This window comes from Aquarana catesbeiana, linkage group LG05 (genome assembly GCF_042186555.1).
Source record: "Aquarana catesbeiana isolate 2022-GZ linkage group LG05, ASM4218655v1, whole genome shotgun sequence".
In the NCBI taxonomy this organism is placed as follows: domain Eukaryota; kingdom Metazoa; phylum Chordata; class Amphibia; order Anura; family Ranidae; genus Aquarana; species Aquarana catesbeiana.
In genome coordinates this window covers 454122470-454140809 of record NC_133328.1, presented here as the reverse complement: position 1 = coordinate 454140809, position 18340 = coordinate 454122470, and the positions used below count along the sequence as shown (strand labels likewise).

The 18340-nt window shown below is 43.8% G+C and overlaps 1 protein-coding gene across 6 annotated transcripts in view; it reads right to left on the bottom strand.

Moving 5' to 3' along the window:
* Positions 1-18340, bottom strand: part of SPIRE1 (spire type actin nucleation factor 1) — a 260948-nt gene that overhangs the window by 21908 nt on the left and 220700 nt on the right. For all 6 annotated transcript variants that reach the window (XM_073631304.1, XM_073631306.1, XM_073631307.1 and 3 more), the window contains one exon: positions 7213-7300. In XM_073631304.1, the coding sequence (XP_073487405.1) occupies positions 7213-7300 (88 nt within the window). The remainder of the gene's footprint in view (positions 1-7212; positions 7301-18340) is intronic.

The window sequence follows — 18340 nt, the reverse complement described above, 5'->3', positions numbered from 1 at the left end:
AACACAGTCATACGACTGTGGATCCGACTTTGCTCCACGACTTGAAGTACGACTTCAATGAGCAGGGACGCGACTTTGATTACCAAATAATTGATTACCAAATAAGAAAAAACCCGGCATGGGTTCCCCCTTCATGGGCATACTGGGCCCTTCGGTCTGGTATGGATTTTAAGGGGACCCCCCACGCCGAAAAAAAAACACGTGGGGTCCCCCCCAAAATCCATACCAGACCCTTATCCGAGCACCAGCCTGGCCGGTCAGGAAAGGGGGTGGGGACGAGCGAGCGCCCCACCCCGAGCCGTACCAGACCGCATGCCCTCAACATGGGGGGTGGGTGCTTTGGGGCAGGGGGGGGCCTGCGCCCCCCACCCCAAAGCACCTTGCCCCCCATGTTGATGAGGACAAGGGCCCCTTCCCGACAACCCTGGCCATTTGTTGTCGGGGTCTGTGGGGGCTTATCGGAATCTGGGAGCCCCCTTTAATAAGGGGCCCCCAGATCACGGCCCCCCCACCCTATGTGAATGAGTATGGGGTACATCGTACCCCTACCCATTCCCCCCCACGCCGAAAAAAACCATACCTGGCTAACGTCAATAGGGAAAATCCTGTAAAATCCTTTTCTTTGAGTACATCATGGGACACAGAGTTAGGCTAATATTCATTGCCTACTGGGTTATACGCCATCTCTAGGTGAATGGACACTGATAGACAAAGTCTTAGACAGGAAGTGATCCACTATAAAACCCCTCCCATACAGGAAGTACATCAGTTTTGTAGTAAGCACTGAATCCTCAAAAAAGGGGGAGGGATCTCTGTGTCCCATGATGTACTTAAAGAAAAGGATTTTACAGGTAAGGTAATCCTATTTTTTTTTTCATACATTATGGGACAAAGCGTTGGGCTAATATTCATTACCTACTGGGACGTCCCAGACCAATAGCCATGAGGGATGGGAAACACCCTGCCAAACAATAGCCATCAGACCTTATACAGCAGCCCACAGTAAACTGCGGCCGAAAGCCGAATCCTCGGCTGCCCGAACATCCACTTGATAAAATTTTGTTAACGGATGCACTGAAGACCAGGTGGCAACCTTACAAATCTAAGCCACAGATACCTGATGGCGAAAAGCCCAGGAGGTTCCTACACCCCTGGTAGAATGAGCTCTCACCCTAAAGGGAGGAGCTTTACGTTTCAGACCATAGATCTGAATGACCAACTGACAGACCCAATTGGCAATGGAAGCCTTGGAAGCTGCCTGCCCCTTCTTGGGTCCTTTTGGTAAAACAAAAAAGGAGTCTGATCCTTGGATCTCCGCAGATCTAGACAAATAAACCTTGACTGCCAAACGAGGCTGAGAGAAAAAAGAAGGCAGAATAATGTCCTGATTTAAATGAAAGGCTGATGCCACTTGGCAAAAAGGATGAAACCCTGTCGTTGAAGGATCAAGTATGTCCCCTGCACGAAAGGGCCGCCAACTCAGACACCCTTCTAGCCGAGGTGATGGCCATCAGGAAGGCTAGTTTGCGTGACAGCAAGTCTAATGGAATTTCCTTGATAGGCTCAAATGGTTGTTTCTGTAACACAGACAGCACCAAGTTCAAGCCCAAGGACACATATATTACTTAATGGGGGGAAGCAAACAAGTTACCCCCTGCATAAAGGTTCGGATCAGCGAATGGGAGGCTAAAGCCCTTTGGAAGAATACTGACAGAGCTGAAATCTGACCTCTGATTGTACTCAAAGCCAATCTGATTTCCACAGCTGACTGTAGAAGAGAGAATTCTCCCAATTATGTATTTCCGAGGATGCCATTTTATGGCTTCACACCAAGCAATAAAAGTCTTCCAGACCTTATGATAGATCTTCCTAGTGACAGCTTTTCTAACATTCACTAGGGTAGACACCACTGGTCCCGAGATGCCACGGTCCAACACCCTGGCTTCAATAGCCATGCCGCCAAATTTAGAGACTGTAAATTGGGGTGGAATCTAGGACCTTGAGACAGTAGATCGGGGCAACGGGGAAGTGTCCACGGCCCGTCTATTGTCAGTCTCACCCTCTCCGGGAACCTGGGCCTTCTGGGTCAGGCTGGTGCCACCAGAATGACTGGAACCCCCTCTCACCGAATCCTGCGCAAAAAATGTGGAAAAAGAGGGATCGGGGGGAAAGCATAAAACAGGGAGTACTGGCTCTATGGAACTACCAGAGAATCTGCTCTGATTGCGAGAGGATCCCTTGTTCGGGACACAAACTGCTGTAGCTTGTTGTTGAACCTGGATCCCAATAGGTCAACCTCTGTCCATCCCCAACGCTGGCAAGTTTCCTGAAACATCCCTGGGCGTAGGGACCATTCCCCCGGGCAGATCTACTGGAGGCTGAGATAATCTGCCTTCCAGTTCTCTATCCCCAGGATATGGACTGCCGATAGAATCGGCACATGTCCCTCTGCCCAGGCTAGTACGTGGTTCACCTCCTTCAGAGCTGAATAACTCCTGGCACCGCCTTGGTGGTTTATATGTGCCACTGCAGTGGCATTGTAGGGCAGTCCTGAAGCTCCGTCCAGGACCATAGGGCCAGACAGACTGCCCGTAACTAGAGGGCATTGATGGGCAGGATCTGTTCTATGCTTGACCATTTCCCCTGAGTTGTGAGCCCCTCTAGGGTCACTCTCCAGCCTGAGAGAATGGGATCTGTAGTCAGTGCTCTCCAAGTAACCGGGAGAAAGGATATTCCCTTTCGCAGATTCTGATCCTGCAACCACCAGCTTAGGCTTAAGCATGCCCGAGGAGATAAGAACGGACAAACCAGGGCTTGTCCTCTAGTGTTCCAAGCCAACAAGATGTCTTGTTGTATAGGCCTGGAATGGAACTGGGCATAGGGCACTGCCTTGAAAGAGAACACCATCCTTCCTAGAAGACTCATACAGAGCCAAATGGAGGGTTGTCTGGTGCCCCTTATCTGACACACCTGATCCTTCAGGGCACAGATCCTTACGGGTGGCAAAAATACCCTTGCTTGGACCGTATCTAGAATCAGACCTAAATACTTCAGACTTTGAGCTGGTCTCAAGGCTGACTTTTCAGTATTTATGATCCAGCCTAACCTTTCCAAATACCACACTGTGCAGGTTATGCTCTGTTCTAGAGCTTGTATTGAGTGATCTCTGAGCAGGAGGTCTTCCAGACACCCGAGCACCAAGATCCCTTGGGCCCTTAAAAGACCCAGTACTGGTGCTAAAACCTTTGTTAAAACCCGGGGAGCTGTGGCAAGCCCGAAGGGTAGAGCCACAAACTGAAAATGATGTTCCTTTACTGCAAATTCGCAGGAACCTCTGATGAGGCTGAAAGACAGATATGTCTAATTACATCTCCTTTATATGATGAAGGCTAGAAAGTCTCCCATCTGGAGCAAGGCTACAACTGAGCCGACAGACTCCATCCGAAAGGACTGTATTAGTAGATATGGGTTCAGGGATCTGAGATCCGAAATGGGCCTTGTGTCCCCGTTTGGTTTATGAACAGTAAACAGGTTTGAATAAAACCCAGCACCCCTTTCAGATACAGGAACTTGTACAATCACTCCTTGCACTAGATGATGTAGTGCCTGAAACAATAGGTTTCTTTTTGGAGGATCCGAGGGAATGCTGGATCTTTGAAACCTCTGAGGAGGAACCCCCCGTAACTCCAGCTTGTAACCGCGGGATATAGTCGAGATGACCCACTCGTCCTGAACCACTGTTCTCCAAATGTCCGCAAAGTGCAGCAGCCTTCCCCCCACCCGATAGAGTGGGGGTTGTCCCCTCAAAAGGAGGGCTTGGTACCGGGTTTAGAGGAGCTTTGGACCCAGGGATTTTTCTGGCCCTGGCCTTGCGTCTTGCCTCTGGCTCGTTGGCAGAACCGCCTTGGCGTTGAGACACCTGAGGAAGCAGTCCCTGAGGTTTTAAACAGGGAAGCCTGGTGCTTCTTTTTACCAGAAGTAGAGAACGCTTCCCTCTGGAAATCTTTTGGATATATTTGTCCAAATCATCAAACGTTCCCCATGAGAGGGGAAACCTGCCAATAACTTCTTACAAGAAAGCTCAGTTAACCAGTTCTTAAGCCACAAAAAAATGCGCATATGTACAGACAAGAGAGCCAAATGAGAAACCTGCTGTATTGAATCCTTTCCTTCTGGAATATCTGTCTTATTTTCAGCCAGATCATCCTCCTGGTTAGGCCTGTCAGACCATCTGACCTGATCCTTTATGGACTGGCAGATACCAATTGCTGCATCAACTGGCTGAATAGCTGAACTGGCCAAAGAAAAGGAAGCCTTGATTAAGGACTCCAGTTTCTTGTCAACAGGGTCTTTCAAGCCTTGTTCATTATCCACCGGACAAGTTAAGTTCTTGTTAAGGAAGAGACTGCTGCATCTACGGCTGGCATGCTCCACTTCTTAATGAACTTTTCATCCATGGGATATAAAAGGGAAAACCTCTCTTAGGAGGAACAAAAATCCTGTCAGGATGTACCCGATCAGCATACACCTCCTGTTCCAACAGTGGGTGTAAGGGGAAAGCCTGAGCTGCCTGAAGAGGCCTCAGGGACCCCAAAGAGGACCAGGGGGGCTCAGTAACCTCTGCAAGAGGCAACTTAAAGGCAGAATGAACCACCTCGGTATGAGTCTGGATCAAAAGCCTCTGCTACTGAGAGGCAGACACCAACTTGATATCTTCTTTTCCAGATTGCTCAGAAGCAGACTCATCCGCCAAGCCCTCCACAGAATCCTGAGCTTTTAGCTCTTCCCCATCCTCAACTCATTCCTGCTCCAAACTGGGAGGCTCAAGGGAGGGGACGCTTCTTGCCACCCTGCGGGATGGAGGCAATCATGCCAGCAATCCCGTGCTCTAACCTGGCTAGGGCCGAGGACAGTTCATCCTTGGTGATAAAGGGTGAAGCAGCAGAGTTGACTGTAGGCACAATACCAGATAGGCGCAGAGGCTCAGACTGCCCCCCGGAAACCTCTGGTCTTTCAGGGGATACAACAGTAGGGATACGACTAGGAGCTCCTGACGACATAGGTATGCCCTTCCCTGTAGCATTAGTCCCGCGCCTGTTTTTTGAAGATGTTTAGAAGCCACAAAAAGGGAGTACCTGGGTGTAGTATTAACACCTCAGAAGAGAGACCCTTTAATAGGGCTCACCAAGCCCCTATGCAACAATCCTGCTAAAGCACCTTGGTCTACCAAGCAACACCTGGTGACTCACGTGACCTGGGTAAGGAGAACCTTTTGAACTGTGGTTTGAAAAAAATAGGATTTTTTCGTCATACTTACCTGTAAAATCCTTTTCTTTGAGTACATCATGGGACACAGAGTTAGGCTAATATTCATTACCTACTGGGTTATACGCCATCAGTGAACAGTGATCCACTATAAAACCCCTCCCATACAGGAAGTACATCAGTTTTGTAGCAAGCACTGAATCCTCCAAAAAAAAGGGGAGGGATCTCTGTGTCCCATGATGTACCCAAAGAAAAGGATTTTACAGGTATGACGAAAAAAATCTTATTTTCTTTTTCATACATCATGGGAGTTAGGCCAATATTCATTACCTACTGGGACGTCCCACAGCAATAGCCTTGATGGGAGGGAGACACCCTGCCAAACAAAAGCCATTAGACCTTATACAGCAGCCCGCAGTACACTGCGGCCAAAGGTCGAATCCTCGGCTGCTCGAACATCCACTTGATAGAATTTTGTGAACGTATGCACTGAAGACCAGGTAGCAGCCTTACAAATCTGAGCCACAGATACCTGATGGCGAAAAGCCCAGGAGGTTCCTACACCCCTTGTAGAATGAGCTCTCACCCTAAAGGGAGGAGCTTTATGTTTCAGACCATAGGCCCAAATGACCAATTGACGGACCTAATTGGCAAGGGATGCTTTGGAAGCTGCCTGCCCCTTCTTGGGTCCTTTTGGTAAATCTGAAAAAAAAAAAAACAAAAAAAAAAAAAAGGAGTCTGATCCTCAGATCTCCGCAGATCTAAACAAATAAACCTTGACCACCCGGGCAACGTTTAAAGAATGCAGTCATCTCTCTTCCGCCGAGGCTGAGAGAAAAAAGAAAATAATAATGTAATATAATATAATGGCAAAATAATGTCCTGATTTCAATGAAAGGCTGACACCACTTTTAGCAAAAAGAATGGAACAGGTTGTAACGACCCTGTCGTGGTGAAGGATCAAGTATGGTTCCCTGCACGAAAGGGCTGCCAACTCTGACACCTTTCTAGCCGAGCCGATGGCCATGAGGAAGGCTAACTTGCGTGACAGCAAGTCTAATGGAATTTCCTTGATAGGCTCAAATGGTCATTTCTGTAACACAGACAGCACCAAGTTCAAGTCCCAAGGACACATAGGTGACCTAATGGGGGGAAGCAAACGAGTTGCCCTCTGCATAAAGGTTCGGACCAGCGAATGGGAGGCTAAAGGCCTTTGGAAGAATACTGACAGGGCTGAAATCTGACCTCTGATTGTACTCAAAGCCAATCTGATTTCCACAGCTGACTGTAGAAAAGAGAGGATTCTCCTAATCACAAATTTCAGAGGATACCATTTTCTGGCTTCACACAAAGCAATATAAGTCTTCCAGACCTTATGATAGCGCTTCCTAGTGACAGCTTTTCTAGCATTCACATGCATAGACACTACTGGTCCCAAGACACTGGTAAAAAACTAATGTACTTCCTGTATGGGAGGGGTTATATAGGGGATCACTTCCTGTCTGAGACTTTGTCTACCAGTTTCCATTCACCTATAGATGGTGTATAACCCAGTAGGTAATGAATATTAGCCTAACTCTGTGTCCAATGATGTATGAAAAAGAAAGTGGTGTGGGAAAAAAATGTGTTTAGAGGTTCGTGGAGGTTCAAGGACAAGTTAGTCAACACTCAGGAAAGTAAACCCAGATCATTCACTACAAGAAGCGGTAATGACACTGATCATCAGTTTGGGCATATGAAACGTGAAACTGACAAAAATATTCATGCTGGGACAGATCAAAGGCAACAAGAGAAGGGGGCAGAGGGCAAGATTGACAGTACTACTGAAATAATAAGTATGAACCTACAAGAGCTGAAGTTGCCAAGAGAATGGAATGCTGAAGACCATAAGGTCAAAGAAAGTAAAAGTGGGCCAGAAGCCTACATGAAAAGTTGGTATGTACTTACTTTTCTTACCACTGGCACTTGGAGATAAATCGTCAGGGTGAGAAGTGGACACACTACTGCTGCTTGTAGACTTTTGTACTGTATCCTCCTAGAAGAAGAGAAAATGGATTATGATTTATAACCCTTGTTATATCTAAATTAGATTTATAATGTTAACTAGGATTTGAGTTACCAGTAACAGAAGAAAATTAAAGTGAAACTAAATGATATCCTTAATTTGCAAAAATAAATCCTTACACATCCAGTACTTATTGGCCCTGTAATCTATTATTCACTAAATTGTTTCTTACTGTGTTATTCTGCCTGCTTTTAACGGCCTCAGTGTGCTTCAAAACCTCCCCCTTTTCCCTATGACTCCCATTTGTTAGGAATGAGCAGTGCACGTTAGCTGCAGTCAAGTACACTGCTACATACACAATACAAATCTCATAATTCATGGTCCCTGGTCAATTTCAGGAGCGAGCAAGAGGGGGTGGCTATGTTTCCTTTTTTTTTTAAATCACAGTGTAGTGTAGCTTTAGCAGTGAAAGAAAATAAGAATCTAAGATTAGGAGCAAGAGCCTCATCCAAATAATCCCTGGAGCAGTGATAGATATGGGTCATCTTTTTGCCCAAAAGCAAAACCACTGGGAACCACGTAGTTAGTTACAGACATATTATATAATATGTAATGCTTGCATGCTGTTCAACTAAATTCATTAAAAAGAAGTGTGCTTGCATGCTTTTCAACAAAACTCATTAAAAAGGAGCAGAGAGCAGTGACCGTCAGCCTGGACCAGCTCTGTGATGTCGGCCAACAGCGGTCTTTAGCGGCTAAAGACTGCTGTTGGCCGACATCACAGAGCTGGTCCAGGCTGACGGTCACTGCTCTCTGCTCACTGAAGACATTCATGTAATCGCTCAGTTCTCAGTCTTAGACCAGCTGGGACAGCTGCAGCATTGGACTGATGCTGAAGCCATTTAAGCAAGCATGTATATTTTTTTGCTATCTAACACTTCTAATTTAAAATAATCATCATTTAAGAACATATACCAATGTTTTTAAAAAATGTCATGGATCATATCTGCCCGATTGTTACATTGCGTAATCATATGAACCTTATTAGATGCTTTTTAGCAATTATCTTGATAGAACAGCAAATCTATTGGGCTGCTGTTGGTATGCCCTTTTTTTTTAAAGATTTTTATGCTGTATCCCCTCCTGAGGAGACTTCTTTAAGTCATTAGTGAAATTTTGTTTTATTTTATTTAAATATTGACTTAAAAAGAATGTCAAAGATTACATGATGGGTGAAAACTAGCTGCATGGAGAATTGTGTTTTCTTCCATAGGTAAAGGTGGGTACCTATGACACTATATTTGTCCCTAAATATAGTAACATCAATGAAGGTAATTAATAAAGTATTGTATGGCGCTGAGAAACTAAAATTAAATATGATATTTTTAAGCCATAAAAAATACTTTAATAAAAGCGACTGAACCATTCTAAAGAATGAGGATATCATCGATATACCTGTCCAATGCAAAAACATGGCACAGATACCTCGATATGTCATCCAATGCAAAAACCCATCAGTCCTACCCCCAGATACAGGTTTGTGTACAATGGAGATAATGAGACCTAATAAAGAAGAAGTTAAAGTTGTGCATCAAGATAAATTGGAAAAGTTGCAACACAGAAGTATTATAGGAAAAGAGTTTTACATTCGTCTTATTCAAAAAAAGATACTACCACTTTCAAACCTTTTTTATGTGGTATACTTGAATTGCGTTTCAACACCAATTGTCACAGTAGTGTTGGGTGCTAGAATTTCTGCCCATGATCTTACGTGCTCAGTGATACCTCATGTGTCGGACGATCGATGTTTGCATATGCGCGGGACACGTGTGCGAGTACGGGAGCACTTTTTTTTTCTAATTATTTATTTTATTTTTTACACTGTTGCTTTAGTTTTTGTATCACTTTTAACACTGTCACAATGAGTGTAAACATACTTGTGACAGCAATAGTCATGCGACAGTTACTCTTTTTTTGAAAAATTCTTTTTATTACATTTTATTAAAAAAAATACAGTAGAAAAGAGTGGCACTGACACAACACCAAGCCACTCCAACGACTAAACATGGCCAACCATTACAGATAACAACCGTACTAACATAGTCTTCTGGCTGAGTATAGACAACATTCCCTACTCTCTCCTCCCCAACAACCCTCAGCTCACGTCACCTTAGTCCATATATGGCATTGTAACCTAAGGAAGGAGAACAAAAGAAAGATATACACCAAATGTGTCACTGAAACATATACGTTAATAGTGCAAAGCTTATTCCTCTCTGGCTTACATTATCATTAACAAAAAAGCTTGAAAAACCAGTGGATGAAAGTGCACCCCCATCATTAGGAAGAGTTTAAATAACTCCCGCCCCTGACTCATGAAATTAAAGTATAAAGACACATAGGACCTCTAGCCTCGCTATCCCACTGTTACATCAGAATTATACCATGCCTGCCACACCTTGTAAAAAATTTTCCCCACAACCTTATAGTAAGGCATCATAGAGTTCACTAACCCTTTCCAAAAAGGCAAACTGGGAGCTCCTGGCTTCTTCCAATTTAACAAAATTGCCTTCTTCCCATAGAATAAAAGGATGTTCAGGAGCGTTCTATGTGCTCTGGACGGGACCATCTCTTCTACTAGGCCCAGAAGAGATGCTTTAATTGACAATGGAATTGGCACCATTAGAACCTCCGCTATACAGGAGGTCACCCCAGACCAGAAAGTTTGGATCTGGGGGCACTCCCAGAAAACATGGCCTGCGTCTGCCGGTGAAAAAGAACAGCTCCAGTAGTCGGCTGGAACGGATGGTTAGATAACAGCCAGTCTGGCTGGTGTGAAATAAATTTTGTGCAAAAATTTTAAATGCATCAGTCTATCCCTTGCAGAAACCAGATGTTTAAAGGGGTGTTCACACATGTCATCTCATTCCTCCCCTTGAACGTCGGATACCTCCGCATGACAGGTACTCTTTATGGAGAGATCTGGGGTCTAAAAGAACCCAAAAACCCTCTTCTACACTTAAAACCATTCAAAACACCAAGATCAGTGTTTTTGAATGCTTTAGATTTTTAAAACTGGGGCAGATGCTTTCTGTGTAAACCTAAAGCGATGTCATCGCTTCCGGTTTACTGTTACAAAGTGCCAATCAAAGCTAAACCCGGCTTTGTCTGGCTGTCCAGACCGCTGGCAGAAGTGCCGTCTGGTCGTGTTGTTCCCCTCCCGCTGCTTGTAATAACGATCGAGCAGCTAGTAAGCCACTCTGATTGCTATTATAAGAGAGCCGACCGCTGGCTCTAAAAAAAAAAACTATATTATTGTGATGCCTGTGTACGCATGCATCATCCCGGTACAGGCGCCTTGCGGTAGATAAGCCCCTTTGTGTGTAATAGGTTTTTTTTTTCTTCTTGTTTGTAAATTTATAATGTATTGTTGTCCTTTAGAAGATGGTTGATTTCTGTGGAACATCCTGGGAGGGCTTGATGAACAATGTAGTGAGGAAATGTTGCTTATTTTTAGATTAGAAAAGCTACTTGAGAAAAAAAAATATCCAAGTTTTTTGGCACAAGAGCTGTTTCTCCAAATACGCTGAGGCCCAGTTAATCCCATTTGGATTAAAAGGTACAAATATTCCCAACCATAATGGAAGTACCAGCTGATCTCAAACAGAAATGAAAACATTTAAAAATATGTTCCATAAATAAAATGGTCTATTAATGGAATATCATGAAGAAAAAAAAAAGAAATATAGAAGGCGGATAAAGGGATTGAGATGCTTTCTACAAAATTATTAGCATTTTCTGAATCAGGGATCTACTTTAAATAAAGAGGATCTAAAAATGTTTTTATCCAAAATCATTTGGAACATCATGCTAATATTATTAGGAGAAAGGAAAATTTTTTTCAAGAGATTAGCTGGTCTTTCAAACTGGCAGGGCTTACAGATGGGGCAACAATCACAGTCAAAAATGGTTTAATGAAGGTTTATTTGTAGATAAGGCTAAAAAAGATGATGGCAGCAACTGACAATTCTTCTTAAACTTTGCATCATTGCAATCAGCATTCCGACGATCACACATGCACATTGTGAATCACACTCAAACTAAAGGAGACGGTGATGGAACTTCTCAGAATTTCACGAATACTGGTAAAAAAATAAAAAAAAGATAAATGTCACCCTCTAACGATGAATATATAAATAAAACTAATATGGAGCAAGATGCATGCTTTCTTTGAGTCACAAGAAACCCTCTCAAATGGTAGTATGAGCATTAAACAGTCTTGATTTATGGTGGCTGAAGAACCACACAAAGTAGTACTATTTGAGGGAAAAAAACTGCAGAGAGGCACAAAGGAACAGAGATTTAGGTTTTTTAATTTATCCACTGCTATATATGCTGCAGTTTGGAGACTCTTAAAACTGTTATCATGAGTACAGAACAATATATAATGATGTGTTAAAGAATTTTAAACAAAAAATGGTAAAAATGGATATCCTTGACTCAGAGGGAAACATATTGACTGGTCTTCCATAGCTTAATAAATTATGTGCCATCGCAGAGCCCAATTTTTATGTCTTTTTGCATTGGGCCATTTATCAACAACATCCCTGTTCCATGTTTCTGCAGGGCACATATATATCAAGGACATCTTAATTCTATGGAATGGTACAGTAGCTCTATTGAAATAATTTTTTGGATATCTTAAAAAGAACCCATTTAATCTGATTCCCAATGACCTACCTCCATCAATTACCTACTTAAAAGAGAAGTAAAGGAAATTTGTTTTTTTGCAGATTAATACTTACCTGGGTGGATGCAGCATTGGTACGATGTTGCATCTGTCCTCTGGCGCCTCTACACTGAGAGCCAATCGATCTTTGAGATGTGGGTCTATGTGCCTCTTTGCATGGCACCAGCCATATTGTCCATTTCATAGGATGCTTTCACCCTGAATCTTTATGGGATTGTCTTGATAGTATTGGCTAAAACAGTTCACTCAGTCTGAGGGGCAACTTTTGTCCCTCTACAAGTAGAGCGCTATTTTGTAAATATATAATTAAAAGATATATGGGCTAGATTTGCTCTTGACATACCTAGGGATTTTGTTGTCTTGGCTTTTTGCCTTCTCTATCCCTTTGGAATTAATATATTCAATTGTTGACTATATATGTTTATTATTTCAGACCAAAAATCATACCACCAGAACTTCTGTAATGACTTATTTTTTTCTATCTTCTTTTTGCCCTGGGTCCTAATGAATCGCATGCGTGCGTGTAAAAAACACATTGCCTAATGCAGCCACAACATCTAAAAACTGCCAAGTTGCCATTTAGTACATTTTACATTTTGGATTTAATCTGGCTTTAACCATTTCACATCCTTAGGACATACCAGTATCAAATTTGCAGCCAGGTTGGGCTTTCATATAGAAGTGATCTCAGCAGCTCTACAAATCGCCTGATCACTTCTACCGAGTGCTGAGGGCCACTCTCTGATACGATCTGGGAGCCTGGGACCCCTGCTAACTGCTGAGTACAGTGGAAAAGCAGATACATCTGAACCTGCCCCTTCTCTGTAATGAATGAAACTGGAAGTGACAAGGATTTCATCACTTCTGGTACTGGTTTGTGGTTTAAAAAGCTGTTACAGAACAAGCCGACATAAGCTGTCCTGGCAAACACTGAAAAACCCTACTGACTGGGGGGGGGAGCAGCATTACCCGACTTTAACCTTTACTACCTAGCAGCGCAGCTTTCCCATTTTTTCCATATCGATAAACATGATAAAAATCGTTACCTGTCCCTGATATGCTCTCCCCATAGCCACGAGATTCTCATCCATTTCAAATCCTGTTTAAAGGCACTACAGGTATACACGGGGTAGGTGACTGTAAGGGATTATTGTACCACCACTGTAAAATCTGGGAGATAGTGGGACGCAGGTTACAAATACCACCCACACACTTCCACACACCCCTATGGGATAACCCTGCTCTAAAAGAATTACTAACTGTACCAGATTATGCCCTTTGGCTTAGACAAGGGATAAGATACCTATCAGATGTCTATTGTGACACTGCCTTAAAATCGTCTCAACAACTTAAGGTAGAGTTTGGCCTCCCAAACTATATGCACTTTCGTTACCTCCAGCTCCGTCACGCCCTTCAGGCTCAGTTTGGCAACACTATCCCAAATATGGAACGTCTAGACATCTCCTATATTATGATGGGACTAGACTCTCGCAAACTTATTTCTGGATTCTACATGTAGCGCTGGTAGATCTATGATCTACCATCTGATAGGTAAATTTAGTGAATTACTCGTTAGGGGAGTTAGATTTGCCTCTGTTCCAGCTTGGCTGACGTTGCGTGTGGTTCCACACTGAGCCGGTGGGTGTCGCTGTTACCACTGGCTAGTGTTGGAAAGGCAACGTGTCTTAGCATATGGGTGCTCCGCTGTCCCAGAGACAACTCGGTGGAGGCGGTCCTCCGAGTTGCATTCTGGGAGAGGGTATTTATGGGACAGACGCCATGTTTTGGGGTTCGTTTTCAGCCACCTGCTGGCCCTCCTGGCTGACAGGTATGCGTTAGAGTGCTACCTTGTGGTCCTCCGTTCCGGAGGCCCGCGCCGCTGCGGTGCGTGGGTGGGCCCAGAAGCATGCCTGGGGCCTACCACAGCAGCCAAGGAATGGTCCTGAGCCGTCTATCCAGAGTGAAGAAGCTGGACAACCGAGAAGATCCCAAGGGAGGACCCGTCATGGAAGGATCACGCAGAGTGCTGGTCTGGAGAGGGGCCTGGTGACTCGGTTGGAGGACGTATCCTAAAGTAGTTTCGCAGCATAGTACTGCCAGGTTGGCTTAAAGGTTCAAGTACTGTGTCTGACATTCACTGTAAAGTTTATTACATCCTGTGGCAGAGGATTGTACGGATTTATTTCAAGCAAGTCTGTGGCAGAGACTTTTGTTCGTGCTACGTACTGGCTGCTAGGCAAGTGAGAGAGGCCTATCCAGGCGAGCAAAGATTGTGTCCCACAAGGGGATTGCATCCGATTACAATATTCAACTTTAAAGGACATTCTCAAGAATCCTAAAGAAAGGTATTTGAGCTTCCCTGTAGCTTCCCTCCTGCCTCTTTCCTGCTACTTCCTTCGTTACTTGGTTCAATAAAGCATTGAAAACGTATTCAAGTGTTGGTGCTTCTATCGTCCAGAGGTAAACTCAACAGAACCCTAGACCCGGTGAAGCAGGGGTTGTCGAGAGTAAAGGTAACAAGCCCGTATAAACCAGCAGCTCCACCGAGAGTTAGTGCTACATACAATTTACTACTTCTCCCTGCAGCGACTACCCTTACTTATAAACTAAAAGACCGTTGGTCTGGAGAGGTGGGGGGGGCTGGAGGATGATGAATGGGATGATGCATTAGACACCTGTAAAAGGGTCTCCACAAAACTATCAGACTGTCTCACACAACTCTATATAATGCATAGTTCATATTTAACACCTCTCCGACTGGCTAAATACAAACCTGACCAAAGCCCACTATGCCCCCGCTGCGATAATCCGTCCAGTACCTTTTTTCATCTTCTCTGGTCCTGCCCGGCAATACATGACTATTGGTCCCATATAGTGAAATGTATCCATGATGAGATGGGATCCCCTCTGAAATTGTGCCCCAAGCAATGTCTGCTGGGGGTATTCCCCGACCCAGATTCGGATAAATCTCACAAAATATTTCTTCAGGAGACACTGTTCATTACTAGACTACTCATAGTGAGAAAGTGGTTTCAGGCCACGCCACCGACACTCCAGGAATGGATCTCGGCTGTAAACAACATTTTACCATATAAGAAAGAGATTTATATTCATAGAGGATGCCCTGCCAAATACGGCAAAATTTGGGACACCTGGCTAGGAAATGCAGCCACATGCAGTGAGTTACCTGATTGATTTCCATATTTTATTTTTTTTTATTTTCTCCTTTATGTAAACCTGATGTCTAGGCCTTTGACATTTCATGGATGGCAACTGTTCAAGTCTAGACTTTATTGCAATACACATATACGGATTGTAATACTTAACACATGAACATTCTTGTAAATATTGGACAAGACTTACCTGTACTGTCAGTGTATACACTCTGTATGTTTTTACTCTTGAATAAAACACCACAATATTTGTAAAAAAAAAAAAAAAAAGCTGTTACAGGCTTGTAAAGCATCTGGTCAAATCGATCTAGATTTAATCAGATGCTTTGAGGCCAAAGGGGAGATCTAGGGTCCAACAGAATAAATTTGCAACAACCGCCATTCTATTCTACAGAGGCTCTTCTTTTCGAAAAATAAATGTTTGGGAGTTCTAAATAATTTTCAAGAAAAAAAAAAAAAAAAATGCAGATTTTACCATGTATCTGAGATATGTCAGAATTAGCCTGGGCAGCAAGTGGTTAAGGCAGGGCAGTAAGGGGTGCAATGCATAATACTTCTAGCATTTAATATATTTTGTCTTAATAAAGTTAGATAATGGGTTCCAGGCATTTGTGCATCATAACTGGTCTTTGCATTGCCTTATTAAACACTTCACATAAAATAAATCATTTAATGAAAGATCTCGTTCACACAGGGCGTACAATGCCATATACCAGTGCAGCGCCACATTTATCCACAGAGGGACCCATTAATGGCTATTGGGACACAGCGGCTGCACGGCCACAGATGCTGTGTCCCAATAAGACATCCGTGTGGGTGCTTGTCCTCAAATTCAGACAGTGAGAGTTTGGGGGCACATACCCACACATATGGAAGTCATGATGGGACACAGCGGCTGTTACTGTGCAGCCTCTATGTCCCAATGGACATTAATGGGACTACCTATTCAGGGATTAATGGAAAACCAGTGCATCCTTATGTGGGTAAACATGGCCCTGAATGGGCATACAATATTGTACACCCTGTGTGAAGGAAGCCAAAAGAGTGCAAGGGCAAAAGTTCAAAGTGCACTACACATAGCAACCAGCATGGCTTGCTGAATAGAATGAAGCCATGACCTAGTAAACAAAAATTAATAAACACTAATCTTCTTTTGGCTAATCTGTAATCCCGATGCACGTTTCACTCCCTGGTAAACTAGGCATTTATGGAAAGGAAATCAATCTGATTAAGTAGAGTAATCATCGAGGAACAATTAATCGGCTAACACACAGATAACAAGGAAATGCTTGTAAGCATACCTTCGTAATATACAGCATGTACCTCTTTGGATAGAAAGACACAAGTGTCAAAACACTTCTCTCAAAGCAGGTGGAGAAAAGAAAAAAAGCGCAACCCCACAGCTTTTCCTGGTATTACATATTCTGGTTATGCTAAGGATAATCTGCATCCCTTCATTGTAAATTTCTTTGTAGCCAGCTAACCATAGATGAAGTTGATGGTCATTGTTGGTCACATTCAGTGCAACTCATAGCAGCATCAGTAAAAAAGCAATGTATGGAAGGAGGTTTACCCACAATACCAGAACCACAGAAAATTCAGAAACAGAGTCTCTCAGCCCCTTTTTGCAAGCAGCCAATACATATGTGCAGAAGTAAAAGGGTGGGTTTTAATGCCCACATGCCACACATATGCATCGCTGGGCATGCAATCTGTATGTGCTGAGAGCGTGCTTACTTAGCACTCCCAACACAAAGAAAAGCTGTAAAAGCCAGCTCTCAGACTGCACTAAAGATCGGTTACTTGGGACGTCCAATCATGTGACCACTGTGACAGTGGTCACATGATTGCCAATCCTTCCCACCCCCTGGGTGTTCAGAGCTCTTTAAAGGGATGCCAGGGGCGAGAAGGAAGGAGTTAAAGAATTACTATGATAAAGAGGTATTTGAAGATAGCATTATGTAGGTATTTCCTGAATTTATATATCGCCAATATATTAGGAAGTGGTACATTCAGTGAACACAACCATTTTTAACACTTCCTACCGCAAAATGAGTTTACAACCTAATGCCCCTGCATAATCGAGAGATATAGATATAGATATCTGCCACGGAACGCCCCACACTCCGCTTGAGTGCTTCCGTCATATACCGCTTCCTAAGTTCTGGAACACGAGTCCAATGGATCTGGCTATAGGAACCCCAAGAACTAGACAACACCAGTCTTGGAGTACATCAGAACTCCCTTTATTTTGAGATCTCACAGACCTTTATACAGCAGGGATGACTCAAAGCTAACCTAATTAACATGACCTAATTTACTACAAAATGTACCCAGACCAGATGACAGTCTTGTGGGCACCGAGCTTCACACATTAATACAATTAACAATACAAACAACAATCTCCCCCCTCCTCAGCCTAGACCATTCGTCTATTAGCCAGGGCTGGTGGCTAATGTGATCAGCTCTCTCAATTAACATAAACACATGTTGATAACACCAGCATCTCCTCACAGGATGTGTCCCAGCAGAATGAATCAGTCTTATCAGCAGGGGGCTGCTGGAGGAATCCCCCCTCCCTCTTCAGGGACACAAATATACAGTAAGGAGTCCCCATACAATATATACATGACTGAGTCCGATTAATACAGTTCAGACTGGATTTCTCATTCACCTCAAATGCTAGGGCCCATAATCGGTGGGCAACAGGCTTGCACACAGTCCTCTCCAACAGCCTCCGCTCTGGCCATGCCCGTGACAATATCTATCTAGTGATAGTACGGTTCTCTGTCTTAGTGTTTGTCGCCCAGGATTCTCAAATAGGTAGGTTGAGAGGCTCCAGGAGGATTGCTTAATTTGGAGGAAACAGGTTTATCAGTTTCCTCTATGGTTGGTAAAATCCAGTAGGGGACCTGGAGCCTGGAGATTTCATAGCAATCTGGGTGGGATGAAATCTTCAATCCTGGGACCAGGAATTAGGATTAGCCAGGACACTGATCGTGCAGGTGTGTCTGGGTCTTTTAGTAGAGACAGGACCAAGGTTCTGTGCTCCACCTTCCTGAGGAGTCCAGGCATGCAAGGAAGAAGTGTGCCTGTCAGCACGGTATAGTCTGACACAGGGCCCAAGCCTGTGGGCTGGAGCAGAAA